Source organism: Aquarana catesbeiana, linkage group LG06 (assembly GCF_042186555.1).
Source record: "Aquarana catesbeiana isolate 2022-GZ linkage group LG06, ASM4218655v1, whole genome shotgun sequence".
Taxonomy (NCBI): domain Eukaryota; kingdom Metazoa; phylum Chordata; class Amphibia; order Anura; family Ranidae; genus Aquarana; species Aquarana catesbeiana.
This window is the reverse complement of record NC_133329.1, coordinates 279,382,969-279,400,264: the sequence shown is the minus strand read 5'-3', so window position 1 is coordinate 279,400,264 and position 17,296 is coordinate 279,382,969. Positions and strand designations below refer to the sequence as shown.

The 17,296-nt window shown below is 40.6% G+C and overlaps 1 protein-coding gene across 1 annotated transcript in view; it reads right to left on the bottom strand.

Moving 5' to 3' along the window:
• CCNYL1 (cyclin Y like 1) overlaps positions 1-17,296 on the bottom strand; it is a 126,623-nt gene that overhangs the window by 80,501 nt on the left and 28,826 nt on the right. Inside the window, exon 2 of the mRNA XM_073633401.1 lies at positions 2,653-2,727. Within this exon, the coding sequence (XP_073489502.1) occupies positions 2,653-2,727 (75 nt within the window). The remainder of the gene's footprint in view (positions 1-2,652; positions 2,728-17,296) is intronic.

Sequence of the window (17,296 nt, the reverse complement as noted above, 5' to 3'; positions counted from 1 at the left end):
GTTTTCATTTACATTTATTTATTTATTTGCAGTGCGCTCTCAAACTTCGAAAATGTATCTACTCTCCCTAGCACAACCCCCTGCTTTTTATATGTCATAGTAGTTTATCCTTTTGGGCGGGTCCAATTATGCTCTCTGCTGTCTAAGCGCTTCCGCTACTCCCTTCACCTTCTTACATAACCTTTCATTTCACTCTCTATACAGGACAGAAGGGATTGTTACTTCAGTGGCCGTTCTAAGTCCGCTGGGGCTGCTGACATCACATTAAATATAATGGAGTCAAGAAACAGCCTAAGGCTTTAGGAGGTCTACACAACGGATGCTTTTACAAGTATATAACATGTATACAACACATCTAAATGCACATGTAATCTAATTGGAAGAACTTTGTCGAAATTAATGGTATTAAGACAATACAGCCTGGCCCCTGAAAAGATTTTCGGTAGTTTCTAGCCACTTCAGCCCCGGAAGATTTGGCTGCTCAATGACCGGGCCAATTTTTATGCGATCCGCCACTACGTCGCTTTAACTGGCAATTGCGCGGTCGTGCGATGTTGTACCCAAACAAAATTGACAACCTTTTTTTCCCCCACAAATAGAGCTTTCTTTTGGTGGTATTTGATCACCTCTGCGTTTTTTATTGTTTGCACTATAAACAAAAGTAGAGCAACAATTTTGAAAAAAAACACTATCTTTTACTTTTTGCTATAGTAAATATCCCATTTTTTTAAAAAAAACAAAAACAAATTTTTTTCCTCAGTTTAGGCCGATATGTATTATTCTACATATTTTTGGCAAAAGAAAAATAAATTGCAATACGCGTATATTGATTGGTTTGCGCGAAAGGTTATAGAGTCTACAAACTATGGTAAAGATTTATGGCATTTATATAGCGCTTTTATTATTATTTCTTTTTTACTAGTAATGGCAGTGATCTGTGTTTTTTAGCGGTATTGCGACAGACAGGTCAGACACTTGACACATTTTTGGGACCAATGACATTTACAGCGCGATCAGTGCTATAAATATGCACTGATTACTATGTAAACGTCACTGGGAGGGAAGGGGGTTAACACTAGGGGGCGATCAAGGGGTTAACTGTGTTTCCTATGTGTGTGTTCTAACTGGGAGGGGGGTGGGACTAACTAGGAGAGATGACAGATCGTATGTTTCTACTTTGTAGAAACACACGATCTGTCAATTCTCCTCTGACAGCACAGGAATTTGTGTGTTTACACAAATCCCCCCCGTGCTGCCGCTCATGCACGTGATCACGCGTGGCCAGCGGCTATCGTGCCCGCCGGCCATGCGCATCGGGTCCCCTGCTGTGCAGCGGGCGCGTGCCTCCAGTGGCTCTCCTGAGCAAAGCCCTACATTACAGGCTTTCGCTAAAAGAGAGCCATTCTGCCACAGTATATCTGCGTGAGCCGGTAGGGAACCAGCTAGGGAGCAACAAAGTCATTGTGTACACACTCAGTACTTAAAACCTTTGGAACAATGTTAAAATATCTGCCCTATTTTTGGCTTGAGTTCAACTGGGCTTCAAAACACCACATTTAAAATGTTTTGTTAATTCAACTTAAAAAAAAAAAATACCTGTTGATATGAAGAGAAATTCAATGGGCAGAAAACTCTGTGCTTTTACGTTTTTTTGCACAGTTATCAGTTAGCATTGTTACTAGCTCTTTATGTGGATTACAGAACACCATGTTACAGAGAAAAGGGGAGTTCTGAAACACCAACTATCCTAGGAAGACAATGCTACTCCAGTTCAGCAGGGACTGTCCGAATTTTGATCCATGTATGGAGATAGTGGTTGTACAGAAGTCGATCTACCAATCAACTTCTGCACAACCATAACCTGTCAGATGAATGACGTTCAATCAGCGCCACCGACTATAGGCCTATCAGTGTATTTTAACGGCGGGGAAGACTCCCAGCTGTCAGAATACAAAAGCTCAATGGGAGTATTCCCCCTATCCACCTCAAATGTGCACATGGGGAAGCTCGACAGTTGTTTTGCTCAACTACATGAACGAATAAAAAAAAAAAAAAAAAAAAAAAAAAAAAAAGCACCGAATCAACCATGGGCTGCTTAAAGAGGAAGTAAACCTTGATGGGTTTTACTTCCTCTTTATGCTTTACCCTTTCAAGGAAATAATGGGCTACTATGCATCGCCTATATTATCCATCACCTGAAAACGAAGCCTGCGACGTCACCGCTGTCCCCACTAGCAGCGAGCGTCCATCTTCACCCCTCTTCTTTACGGGGCCGCGAACTCTGGCTCTGTGACTGAGGCATGACCCCTTTAGAAACGGCACGATCTGCTCTTTTTAAAGTGCGCATGCGCCATAGACAATGGTGCACGGCTTTATTGTAAATATCTCCTAAACCGTGGAGGTTTAGGAGATATTTCCAGCACCTACAGGTAAGCCTTAATATAGGATTACCTGTAGGTAAAAGTGGTTGTACAGGGTGTACAAACCCTTTAAAAAAAATGCGCTACTGGTAGGATTATGGATTATTTGAAAATAAAAGGGGGAAAAAGTCTCAAGAAAAAAAATAAAATAACGTAGTCACTATATCTAACAACTTGTAAACTGCAATATTACATTTTCATTCCTGGGTTTGAAAGAAAAATAAATACTTACCATCAGTCTGAGACTTGCTGAGAAAAATTGTGCTAGCTCTTGGATGGTCAGATGGGTTAGACTCCGATGCAAGGTCTAAAACGAATCACAAATATACATATTAGTCAGAAATATTTATTGTACGCACAAAAAGTGTAAATTGTCAGCACGCCTCAGGGTCAGCATGAATAAAAGCCTGCAAACATATGTATCCATTCACAAAATAGGAAGCCTGAATGGAAAGGGAAGAGGTAGCCATTCACACAGCAGCAGCATCTCTCCTGCCAAATCAGTGGGAGTAGAGCACTGGAAAACTATGAATTGCAAATAAAAGAGCAGTCCATAAGGTGGCATGCGCCTCTTAACTTAACCCATTGCAAGCCAGCACATTTTAAATAGTGACTTAATCGCTGGAGTCATTTTTTTCAACATCACTGAAAACATTTTGCTAGATATGTTTGTGAAAAAAAAAAAAAAATACTGTGCATACTCTGCTGCACTGAAATCCCATGAAGAGTTATATGTCCTGTCCAGTTTACCTCCATGGTTACGGAACCCTAGCCTATTTTCTGAAGGAGAGATGTGCTCTCTTGTCCTAAAACACTTAGTCATTGTTACATATCTATAGAATTTTGTCTCAGGATGGTGAGTACATTACACCTCCTGTTATAGGGCGACATCAAAGCTGGGAAAAAAAAAAAAAAGCCTAAAACTATTGTGGCAACTTGTTTAGTTAGTATTGGGTTCATAGTCATTTTAATTGGTTAGCCTGGGAGAGAGGTTTCTATGTCATTTTATGACGACAGGTCACCAGACCGTTCTTCCATAGTGGGTACAGCTGTGCCATTGTCAGATGGAAGCAATCTAGCGGCTGTGCAGTAACCCCCGTCACTAGGTGTCAGCTTCCATACATAGAGGAAATGGTCTTTACACTAAGCATCTTATGTAGTTATAGTGAAGAATGCAAATTTTCCTTCCTTAGGTTACTATTACATTTCAAATACTTTAAGAAGTGCCAATTCATATAGAAGAAAGTCAACAGTATAGAGACTCATTTTATGTAGAATTCTTACTGGTGTTTGCTAGGTGCACCATTAGAAAACAAACGGGATAGGGGGATACCCCTGCCTGGTTCCAGTTCTGATAAATGGATATGGGCTGTTGCATACATCATTTTGTTACATTAATTCCCCTAGGAGCTCTATTTGCATCTGGGTAGACCTAAAGAATCTCAGTCCACACCAATGGTTTTTTCTGCATCTATGAAATGTCACTTGATACCTGTTAATAAAATCTGGGCTAGAAACTTTAAAACCGCATTCTAGGTGGGAGGAGGGAGGAGAAGAAGAAGACCTGATCATTCCACCAGAAATTTTGTGAGCTGACAACTTCAAATGCACAATAAGGAACTATAGAGATAGGTGGATGATGAGGACAGAGCTGCATCTGTTGTAAACCATCAAAAAATGAAGTAGGTCAAAACGTGACCAGCCGTTTAGGATTCCAGACCTCAAAAGACACTGTAGGGCATTTATCAAAATGGGAATAGACAGAATCCAGGGCAACTGTGCATGGCAACCAATCAGCTTCTATCTTCAGCTTGGACCAGAGTATCTATGCATATGCCATACCTGGCTGATACATTTAGGAAAGAACCCAGGCTTTTTTAAACCAATCTACTGAGCTGGCCAGAACCACCTCTGGAGGGAGTATATTCCACATTTTCACAGCTCTTAGGCCCCTTTCACACTTATACAACTTCAAAGTCGCGTAATTTTACCGCGATTTTGTGGCGATTTTGCCACAACATTGGCATTAACCATTCTCAGCTTGTGCTTACAAAGTAGTGCTGAAATTGTGTCTATATTATTCAGGTACGATTTGCATGCTACTTGAGGGTTTAACATTGAGGTCTATGGAGTAGAAATCGTATGGAAGTTGGACCAAAGTAGTGCAGGGACTACTTTGAAGTCGGCACGACTTAAAGTCGTGCCAATATGAATGGTAGTCATTGAAAATCATGGAGAATGACTTGTCATACGATTTTGCAGTACAAAATCGTGGGACAAGTCGTATAAGTGTGAAAGGGGCCTTACTGTGAAGAAACCTTTCCGTCTTTGGAGATTAAATCTTTTTTACTCTAAACATAAAGAGTGCTCCCTTCCCTTGTCCTCTGATGACCTTAAAGTTAATAACTCAACACCAAGTTCACTATATGGACCACTTATGTATTTGTACAGGTTTATCATATCCCCCCCCCCCCCCCCCCCCCCCCCTTAATCTTCTCTCAAAAGAGAATAAATTCAGTTCCTCTAATCTTTCCTCATAGCTGAGCTCCTCCATGCCCATTATCAGTTTGGTTGCCCTTCTCTGCACTTTCTCCAGTTCCCCGATATCCTTTTTGTGAACTGGTGGCCAAAACTGAACTGCATATTCCAGAAGAGGTCTTACTAATGATTTGTACAGGGACAAAATTATATCTCTCTCTCTGGAGTCTATATCTCTAAATAAAGAAAGGACTTTGCTGGCTTGGGAAACCGCAGCTAAGCATTACATGCTATTAAGCTTATTATCTACCAAAAACACCCAGACCCTTCACCACTATGGATTCCCCCAGTTGTACTCCCCCTAGTATGTATGCATATTCTTAGCTCCCAAGTGCATAGCTTTACATTTATCAACATTAACCCTCAATTGCCACACAGTTGCCTAATTAAACAGAGCATTGACATATGCTTTAAAAGTAAATCTAAACCCAACAACTACTACTTTTGAGGATTGACAATAACATTACTATTAAGCCAGCGAATAAAAAAATAGGACCAAATATTAGTTCTTCCATACCACAGTACATCACATGACGTCCTGGGCTTTTAGTGGAGATATCTGAACTCAGATTTTTTTTTTTTTTTTTCCTGCTGGTGATTCCCTGCACCGTAAAAACAAAAACAATCATAGCGGCAGTTCAGCCGCTTGATTGTTTTCACAGGCACTGGGGAGGGGATGCCCCCTCACCACCCTCTGGTGCTTCTACCATCACGCCTGTGCGATTGGCGAGTCAGAGAAGGAATTTGCCAATGGCTGAAGTTTACCATAGAGCTGACCGAGGACCAGATGGTCCCTGGTCATCTCTATGACTCTCGAAGGCTGGGCGTGACGTTATGAAGGCACGTCCTGCCCCCTGGCAGTTGTAAACACTGCTGTGTGTTCAGCTAGAAAGCTCTTTTTTTATCTCATGCTTTCCTCCATAGAGGAGGACCAGTCATGCCCTATTCCTATTACAAGGGAGGATTACATTCCTTGTAATAGGAATAAAAATAAACAAACGAAAAAGTGACACTGTCTCCGCGTGCAAAAGCAAACGCATACGTAGATCGTGTCCGCATATGTAAACAATGTTCAAACTTCACGTGAGGTATCGCCATGAACGTCCTCCTCTAACTCTAAACTGGTAACCTGTAAAAAAAATTTTTCTTTTTTAAAGCGTAGCCTATGGAGATCTTTAAGTACCAAAGTTTGGCACCATTCCACAGCGAGCACAATTTTAAATTTGTGACAGGTTAGGCATCGATTTACTTGGCAGAACATCATCTTTCACATTATACAAAAAAATTGGGCTAACTTTACAGTTTTGTTTATGAAAGTGTTTTTCCAAAAAAAAAAAAAAAAAAAAAAATTGTGTTTGAAAAATTGCTGCGCAAATACCGAGTGACATAAAAAAATTGCAATGACCGATTGCCATTTTATTCTGTAGGGTCTCTGCTAAAAAAAAAATTATATATAGGTTTGGAGGTTCCAAGTAAAATTCTAGCAAAAAAAAAAAAAAAAAAAAGATGATTTTTATATGTAGGAGAGGAATTCTGGAATTTGCCCGGCATGGAAGTGGTTAACCCCCCTGGCGGTATGTCAGATTTTTGACGCTCAAAGCAGTACTTTGTTTTGCACTGGAAATTTAGTGTTTTATATTGTAGGCCTGTAATTCTTAATAACTCACTTAAACCTGTCCAAAAAAGAGCCTAGCAGACATCCCGGGTATGAAAGTTTGAAACACAAAATCATAAATTATATCATAAATAACAAATAATATAATAAAATTTATTCAATAATGTAATGAAATCAAAAACACTGAAATTTGCTCAGTTGCAGAATTGTCACTGTCGTCACTTTCAGTGTCTGATGATGAATTTCCCCATGAATCGCTATCACTCAGTTCTGCAAAGTGTTCCAATTTACTATTGCTGTTTTCTAGCTGGTCTAAAACCACTTTTGGCCTAAAGGGAGACTTTTTGGTTGCCATGGACAATCTCAAGTTTCCAGGCAGAAAAAAAACAGTATATTTAATATAAAACTGCATGCCTGGCACTGGACAAAGCACTGGGGACAAAAGGGAGGTGAAATGATTTGATACAGTAATGTAATCTGTATACAGTGTACTGTATGTGTTGTGTTTTATACTTTGATATTCCCTCCGGCTCCAATTCCCGTGCGTCACAACGCTCGCAGGGAACGGAGCCCAGAACACAGAGCATCGGGTGGAGGACACAGCCCGCACAAACAGCGGAAGGAAATCGCAGGATCCTGGGGACAAGGTAAGTAACTTTGCCTGGATCCTGCAAAGCAAAACAGTGTGGCTCGGGGTTACCGCTTTTGGCACAATGGCTGGCTCACTGATGGGGTGGCTGAAGTTTTACATAAGGAACATCCTGGCCCCCCTGTTACAGACGGACTACCAAAAATACATAAAGGGAATTTTGACACTGGAATTCAGGAGATTCAGACCCATAGTGTCAGCACTGGGTCTGTAACCCAACCTTCGTTTCCTCTATCTGCAACTGCTGGAAGATACCACACACACGCACACACAATTCTGGATAAAATGAATCAGTTTCTTTTTCTTCTTAGAATAAAGATAACGATTCTCAGCGTAACATGTTTTACATTTTACAAAAATTGGCTAACTTGACTGTTTAGTTTATTTCAATTCATTGAAGTATATTTTTTCTAAAAAAAAAAATGCTTTCGAAAGACCACTGCGCAAATACAATGAGACAAAATATTGCAACGATCGCCATTTTATTCTCTAGGGTCTCTGCTAAAAAAAAAATAAATAATAAAAAAAAAAATTTATACTGTTTGGGGGTTCGAAGTAATTTTCTAGCAAAAAAAATACTAATTTTAATTTGTAAGCAACAAGTGTCAAAAAAGGTTTAGTCAGACAGAAGTTTTGCAGACAGAAGTTCATTCCTTTGATCTAAAAGAACCAAGAGATGCATTGTTTCTCTTTATCGCTGTTGATAAAAATTTACATACATACACACACACACACACACACACACACACACACACACACAGTGGGTATAGAAAGGAATCACCCACCTTTAAAATAATCACATTTTGTTGCTTTGCAGCCTGAAATGGACAGACAGTTTTTGTTTCATCCAGCGGTATTTACTTATAAACCATAACATTCAAGTGAAAAGTTATAACACCAACATGTCAGAAAAAATAAATAAATTCAAAAAACAGAATCACAGGAGTTGGAAAAAGGATCACCCATTGAATCCGTATTTTGTTGAACCAACTTTTGCTTTAAATTAGAGCCTTTAGTCTGTTGGGATATGTGTCTATTAACTTTACTTAACTAGACTTTGCAATATTTGCCCACCCTTCTTTGCAGAACTGCTTAAAGTGGAGTTCCACCCAAAAATGGAACTTCCACTTTTTGGATTGCTCCCCCCCTCCGGTGTCACATTTGGCACCTTTCAGGGGGGAGGAGGGAGCAGATACCTGTCTAATACAGGTATTTGCTCCCACTTCCTGGCATACCTCACAGCGGCGCTTGCGGTGACCTATGCCACTTCCGGCGCCTACCCTGTCCTCCCCCGCTGTATTCTGTGAGACACAGAACACAGCAGGGACCTGAGAGGACGCGCATGCGCAGTAGGGATCCAGGAAGTGAAGCCGCACGGCTTCACTTCCTTATTCCCTTACAGAGGATGGCAGCGGCAGCCGCCGAGAGCTGAAGGACGGATCGGCTTCGGCTGCCGACATCACAGGCTCCCTGGACAGATAAGTGTCCATATATTAAAAGTCAGCAGCTGCAGTATTTGTAGCTGCTGGCTTTTAATATTTTTTTTTTACAGCAGACCTCCACTTTAAGTTTAGTTAAATTTGATGGACAGTTTGTGGACTGCAGTCACTCCACATATTTTCCATGAGGTTTAAGTCTGGGTTCTGACTAGTCCAAGCAAGAACATTTACTTTTTTTCTCCTTCAGTGTGGTCATTTTTGCTGTGTGCTTTGGGTCATAGTCACGTAAAAAGCTTTTTCCCCATTGACAACTTTGTCAGAGAGCAGCATATTTTCCTCAACAATTTGATGGTATTTTGCCCCAACCACTTTCCTTTTATCCTGACAAGTGCTCCAGTCCCTGTTGCAAAGAAACACCCCCATAACAGGATATTACCACTTACATGCTTTAGGCTCCATTCACACCTGTTTGGAAGCGCAGGTGTAATCATTACAATTCTAGAATCGCTGCAAAACAAGGGACATGTTTTGTGATGCCTTTACATTGTTAATGGCACCCTAATCGTGGTGCGATTTTGTCACGACTGGTAGGCAATAACTCCAGCTGCAATCGCTGCAAATTGCAATGTGCTACCCTGTCGTCCAAAAGAGACTCCTGCTCCTTTTTGAGCGACAAGCTTAGCATCGCAATTCATCACCCACCAATCGTGGCAAAATCAAACCACAATTGGGGTTCCATTAACAAGTAATGGTATCGCAATTGCATCTTGCCGCGATTCTGGAATCGTGGGCAGGATCGCGGTGATTCCAAACGCCTAGGTGTAAATGGAGCATTACTGTAGGAATGGTTATTTGCACGGTGAGCTGTATTGGAGTTCCGCCAGACATATCGTTTGGTGTTGAGGACAAATGTTTTAATTATAGTTTCATCTGACGATAAACACCTTTTTCCATGTCGTGATAGCATGTCGTCTTTCTTGAGGAGTGGCTTTTTTCCACAACTTCATCCTGGAGATCTTTTGACAATGCCTTGCCCCCCTAGTTGATGGTTTGCTTCAGTTGCACTACCAAGAACTGAAATGCTCCAGGAAAGCTCCTTTCATACTGAGCTAATCAAAAATGACCACAGCTGAAAGACAAATGGCTTTATGTGCCATTAGGATGGTGATTAGTCATTTTTAGGAGGGGGTGATCTTTTCTCCAACTCAGTGATTCTGTTTTTGATTTTCTTTTTTTTCTTCTGACATGTTGCGGTTATATCTTTTACTTGGATGTTACAAATTGCACAAGTTGAGTAAATACAGCTGTGCGCCTTCATTTTAGGTTGAAAAGCAACAAAATGCTATTTTAAAGGGGGGGGGGGGGGGGTGATTATTTTCTATACCCACTGTATGTATTTCAATAGATTTTGGGGTGGAGTTGAGTTCTAAAGGACTGTGGTTCATATTATTTGATGTGTTTTGCAGTAGAGCGATAGCTCTAATAAATAGAAGATTTAACCGCTTGCCGACCAGCCGCTGCAGTTTTGGCAGTCTGACACGGCTGGGCGAAACGACCTTACGCCGCTTTGCCTTTTGGCCACTAGGGGCGAGCATGCATGCCCGCAGCCGATGCGAGTGCCCGGTGGGCACCCGCGATCACTCGTGACAGAGCGAGAACCGGGGTCTGTGTGTGTAAACACACAAATCCGGTTCTTTCAGGGGAGTAGAGACAGATCGTGTGTTCATACCAAGTATGAACACCAATCTCTCTCCTCCTAGACAGTTCCACACCCCCCCCCCCCGAGATAGAAAATCCCTAGGGAACTTTTATAGCACTGATTGTTGTATAATTGTCAACTGTCCCAAAAATGTGTCCAATTTGTCCACCGCAATATCGCAGATCACCATTACTAGTAAAAAAAAATAAATAAATAACAAAAATGCCATAAATCTATCCCCTATTTTGTAGATGCTATAACTTTTGCACAAACCAATCAATATACGCTTATTGTGATTTTTATTACCAAAAATATGTAGAAGAAAACATATCGGCCTAGACTGAGGGGAAAATTAGCTTTAAAAAAAAAAAAAAATATTGGGGATATTTATTATAGCAAAAAATACAAAATATTGTTTTTTTTTCTAAATTTTTTTGTTTATAGCGCAAGCAATAAAAAACAGAGATGATCAAATACCACCAAAAGAAAGCTCTATTTGTGGGGGAAGAAAAAGATATCATATTTGTTAGGGTACAACATCGCACGACCGCGTAATTGTCAGTTAAAGCGGCGCAGTGCCATATCGCAAAAAATGGCCTAGTCATCGAGCAGCCATATCTTCTGGGGCTGAAAAGTGGTTAATAAACAAAATTGATAATGATACAAATGAAATGCAGATAGAAGGTCAGGTGACAACATATACCATTCATTGTAGCTTCAAAGTGTTTGGAATGAACATCTTTAATTTAACCCTAAAAAGTAACAAATGATTACATGCAGTACCAACACCTGTTATGGGGTGTTTGAGGTTTTACAATAAAATAAAAGATTTCACTAAATATAAAATGAAATGTTCAGCAAATTCTTTCCAACAGTATTAAAAAGGTGGGCCTATAAGAAGACCTTCTGAAAGTCATTCAAGATTGTGACACTTGGTATGTTCAAGGTTATCAGACACATTTTGTCAAATTTCACTTACATGTATTTGAAAATAAGCTAGTTACTTAAGTGTCCCTTGCCCTCCAATTAAGTCACTATTGAATAAACCATTATGGACTTAAAGTGGGGTTCCACCCAAAAAAAACAAACATACATGAAAAATCCTAAAAAACAAAAAAACATTTGGATATTTTTTTTTTAACTTACCTCTAAATGCCTGTTGCTAGGGATCCCTCGTAGTCTGCCCCTTCCAGTGCCTGGGCTGGTGACATCACTTCCCCCTCGGCACAGGAAGGGCTCCCCTCTGCTCCCCTCCCTCCTGTCAATCATCTGGGACCCATTACAGGTCCCAGGTGACTGAGCGGCCAATCACAGCGCTCTGCGCCGCTCGCGCATGTGCAGTGGGTGCCAGGCTGTGAAGCCACAGCCCGGCGCCCACAGTTGCAATGCCGGCGCCACTGAAAAGAGGAGGAGGCGAGCGGGGCTTCGATCCCCCGCATCGCTGGACCCTGGGACAGGTAAGTGTCCAATTAAAAGTCAGCAGCTGCAGTATTTGTAGCTGCTGACTTTTTTTTTTTTTTTTACTGGACCCCCTGGGTGGAACTCCTCTTTAATAAATGTAGAATGTGGCCATATTCAAAAAAAAAAAAAAAAAAAAAAAAAAAAAAAAAGGGAGGTTAGAGAGATTTAGTGAATCTGTGGTTTATACCCCCAATATGCAACGTGCATGTCTGGAATTTGGGTACTGCACCATGAGAAATAGAAGGGACATAGATTGCAACCTAGGGTTAAAAAATAAATAAAAAAAAAAAAAAAAAAAAAAAAAAAAAAACACCCTTAGGTGGGACCTGGATCCTAGATGGCCTTTACCTCTGTGGCTGTCTGCCTTTCTATGCCATATTCCCCCCCTTGGTTGATGGTGTCTCTCTCGTCTATTTTTGTGCTTTGTTTATAGTGGTTTTTGTAATTAGAGTATAGTATATTACGTTGCGTTTAACTTGATATGCTTTATTGTGTCTTTAATAAACCATATTAAACTTTTGGAACGTATGGCACGGTTTACATTTCTCTGAGGTACAATTGTGGGTCCAGCCACTACTGTCGGAGGTGCTGGCCTCCTGAAAGGGGCCCATAAATTTCCCATATTACAGCAGTCTTGTCGGCTTCCGGTAAACAGGTTTGCCCCTTCACAGTGGAGACATGTGTGCATGCACATCCATTTCACTGAAGCTGGTGTGGGGATTCTACACTATATTTGGACTTTTATGAGATTTGTCTAACTTTTTATGCAATTTATTTTTCATAGGTTTTTTAGTGCTGCAACCCTCCTATATATTTTGTCAGTTATGGTTTGCAATCAACTTTTTGGTGCTGGATACTTATAGATTTATTCATTTTATCCTAGCGCAGATAAGTTTTGAATTTACATTGCTCACAATGTGCCAATGTCCAAAAGGTGATTTGTTTGTAGCAGCTAAAAAGTTTGCTTCATTTATGCTTATCCAAAAGAAGACACACAAGCTACATACATGTAGGGTAAAAAAAAACAAAAAAAAAACAAAAACACATAATTACCGAAGAACGGACTGCTGAATCTATGTTCATATTTTAAACCATGAATGATATAGCTTGTTTGTGTTTAAATTTAGAGTACAATATTGTACTAGGTATTAATGATAAATCAGAACCAATAAATCAGAACAGCTGCTGTCTGGAAAACTAGAGAACGTGAACTATAAGCTTGCTGACCTCACCCTCAAGCCATTTCATAAATTGAATAGAGGAAGTAAGCCCTGTTTGTAACACATTCTTCTCAGGACTATCTTCCTGTTTAGCCCAGTTCCTGGGAAAATGTAACAAAGGGTGTGCGCCTTCAAAATTCAGGATGGCCAAAAGTTTACTTCAATGCAGCATTAAATAAGGTTGGCTATTTTCTCAAACATCTGAAAACAACTCTAGTGAGGTGTAATCCTGAAGGACAAACTAATGCGGCAATTGACAATGCAGCAGTGTACAGAGCAGCACAAGTCACAAGGGTCTGATCAGATTACCTCTTTTATAATCTTGTTCTCTAATGAGTCAGAATGTGATCCCAAAGCTTTATTCCTGGTCTCACCTACACAAGCACAATGTGCTGGACCATGTTTAGGAGCCTCTGGGAAGTTTACAATAAAAACAAGTTAAATAATCTACAAATCTGTTCCATCTATTCCTTCAGCTTCTAACCCAAAATACAGTACATTGCAGAAAATGCTGCTTAAAAGGAGTTGTAAAGGAAGGTGTTTTATCTTAATATGTTCTATGCATTAAGATAAAAAAAACTTTTAATGTGTAGCAGCATCCCCTAGATACTTACCTGAGCCCCATCTCTCTCCAGCAATATCCACAAGTGTCTAAGCTGTCCGGGACACACTTCCTGATTGGCTGAGACACAGCAGCGGCACCATTGGCTCCCGCAGCAAAGTCAGCCAGCCAATCAGGGGATAGAGGGGGGTGGGGCTGGGGCTCCATGTCTGAATGAACACCCGTAGCCGTAACTGAGCTCCAGTGCCCCCAAAGGAAGCTGGTGTGTGTGTGTGTGTGTGTGTGTGTGTGTGTGTGTGTGTGTGTGTGTGTGTGTGTGTACCAGTAGCTGACCCCACCAGAACACTCGAGTCAGGTGCTGGTTTTCCAGCATGCTCGCTCAAAAGACAGTCAACTTCTGTCAGACCGACTGACATACACACTGGCCGAACGTCAGACAGTTTTTCTTAAACCCTGTACACCTGGGCCAATGTTGGGAGACATTGGCCAGTTCAAGTCCTGTGTTACTGGTAACCTGTAAAGCAGGGGTGCTCAGACTTTTCAAGAGCGAGGGCCACTTAACTGATTTGGTAACCAGTGGTGGGCCTGAATGAAATAAAATGGTTCAGAACTCAATTTATTTTCAGAATCATCTTTTTTCATGGGACCAAATTCCCATTGGACATTTACCTACTGTGATTACAAAAAAGGGGCCCAATGCTGCTTTTACATTGATGTGCGGTGGTTTACCCACACTGTCGGTGTAATGCACCTGTGGCTTTCCTGCAAGTTAGCTGCGCTCAGCATTCAGGAGTTTTTGTGCGCTTTCAGAAAGTGCTCCAAACCCGCAGGATATAATAGAAGTCTACGGCTCAGTACTAACCCGCAGGAGTACTGTGCTGCACTTGTGGATCAGTGTGAGCAAAAAACCTGCATTAGGCAAAAGGTGGTACTGTAGTGTCTGCTCCTAACATGTTTTGCCAACGGTGGGTTCTTCAAGGGACTTTGATAGACAATAGTGACTAATGAACTAATACACAAAAGAGAAATATATAAATTGGTCAAATGAATTCTAACATCAGTATAGTTTAATACAAATAATAAAGTTTCAGAAAAATCAATATTCATCCTGTCCGAATCAACCCCCACTTGCCCAAGCAACCACCAAAAAACTCCCACCTGGCAGCCAGCAACTAAGGATGAAGGACGCCGCATGACCAGAGAAGGTATAGGAAGCCAGCATCTCCGGCGTTCACACTGCTAGTGCCCCGAGGGCTGTGCTCACATGGACACATCTCTGCAGTAAGTTGACTACCTGTTTGGTGCATTGGTGACTGACATTGAAGTCTGCTATTCGATACCTAGGTGTTCTGATTGTGGATGCTTATTGATTTATGCTTTACAGCTTCAGGTGTGTCTATTGACCTTGAAGTTTTACTTCCCCCAGTACGGAAATATCCATGGCTTATTTAGCCTCATATATATTTAATGCTGAATTGTATCTTTTTGTCCCAATGGTCATTTAGCTGACATGATATAATATGGCATATAATGTTTCACTATCCGGTTTGAGCTTTATTATATGCATATTCAGAGCTTCCCTTTCTCTTTTTTAGTTTATTTGCTCTGATGTTCAACCATTAGCCCTCGGATAACCCTGTACTTTATGCACATTGTGCAAGTAAAAACTTTGAGCTTTTTCAAGCCTTATGATGGACTTGTATATATGTCCATTCATTATTTAGTATTAAATTATGTATTCCAGCTTGGTTTTTATATGGTTTCTGTGATCATGCGGCGTCCTTTCTCCAACCTTTAATGCTGGCCGCCAGGCAGGAATTTTTTGGTGATTGCTTGGGTAAGAGGGGGTTGCTTCGGACAGGATGAATATTGATTTTTCTGAAACTTTATAATTTGATTGTTATAAACTATACTGATGTGTTAGAATTCATTTGACTATTATATACATTTCTCTTTTGTGTCTTAGTTCATTAAACACTAGTGTCTACCAAAGTCCCTTGATGAAGCCACCATTGGCGAAACATGTCGGGAGCAGGCACTACAGTACCACCTTTTTCCTAATACACTTAAGTTGACCATTTTATGGACATGTGTATTTTACCCAATACTAGGTTTTTTTACGATGTATTAAAGTTTGTTAAACGTTATTAACTTTATGGACTCGTTTTCTGGCACCGCTATAATCCCAATAGCTATTCACTCCTTTTCTGTCAATTTAGGGATGAGGTGCATGAATATATTCTAGCCTTACCGCTGCATCAAGAAAATCATATTTAATATCTTCAAGAATAGTAAAATGCTGTCTTGACCCCGAGCAGTGTAAGCTACTGGATATCAGATTATGAACATACATACATTTTAAAAGATGCTGCTGACAGGACTTGGGTAGAATCAAGGTAGTACCATTAAAGTATCAAGTTCTCACTGCACTGATGTACAATTCTGAGTGCAGTCCTGTATATATAGACCAGCAAAGCTCCCAATTGTACATCTGCACACTGGGAGCTCAGAGTAACAAGCAGAGCAGTGGAAGAGGGGGGGGGGGGCATCTTTCTGAGTCCTAATTGCTCTGCCTCCTCCTACAGGGCAGTAGTGCAACCAACACTCACCTGGCAATGAGAGTAGAGGTAGAGTCTGCATTTGGCAAAATGGCTGTAAGTGTGTGTGCGCCTGCATTTTTTTTAGGGCACGGTCACAATACCGGCAAGGACTACTTCTATAAAAAGCAATCCATGCTCGGACCACTTTTCAGAGGCATTTGACAGGTGGTGGGGAGGCACTATGTTGCCTCCTCATTACCCGTTTTAACCCCCTAAATGCACCACATGCAATGCAGGGCAGTTGCAGCACAGCCTCATGACATGCAATAGTGCCCACCCAACGCAACATCGGTTATATTTCCTGCCGCAGCATGTGTGCGACCGCGGCCGCTGCCTCTACAAAGATTAGAGCACAAAACCTTGATGCAATAGCAGTTTAACATTGTAACTTCTTCAGGAAAAAAAAAAGTTTCCAAGCATTCAGTGGATCCTAAACTTACATATGTTTTTCCTGTTACAGAAAGAATGAAGGTTGCACTAATTACAAGCTCAAATCTATATTTGCCATTCTTATCAAGAGATAACTTGCACCGTACCTTTAAAAAGCCAGTGCTGATCATATGATCATAAAAAAACATTGAGAACGATCACGAGTCACAGCCAGCTTTCAAGCCTGCAAAGCTTTAGAAGAAAGAACATAGAAAAAAAAACACCACCACATTTTCAACCTCCGTATTACTATTAATGCATATTTTGTTGGCGTTTGCTTATCAGGTGTAGCAACAACCATTTTTAATTTTGTATATTACACGGATGAAATTTAATAAAAACCAATTTACAAAAAAATAAGAAGTTGCTACAATAAATTACATGACATTAAAAGCATAACCCAAACATATAGAGTGCCGCATATAAAGGGGATTCATATACAAGGGCCTTCCCATTGATCTTAAAGTGGTTTCAAAGCCTGAAGGTTTTTACCTTAAGGTAAAAAACCTTCAGTGTGAAGCCTGTAATTCAAGAAAAAAAAAAAAAAAAAAAAAAAAAAAAAAAGGATTTTTGTACTTTACATTTTTTTCTTTTTTAGTCCACTGAAGGACTGAAGTCTTAAACCTTCAGGTTATATGCTTCTGCCGCCTACATGGGGTCTCAT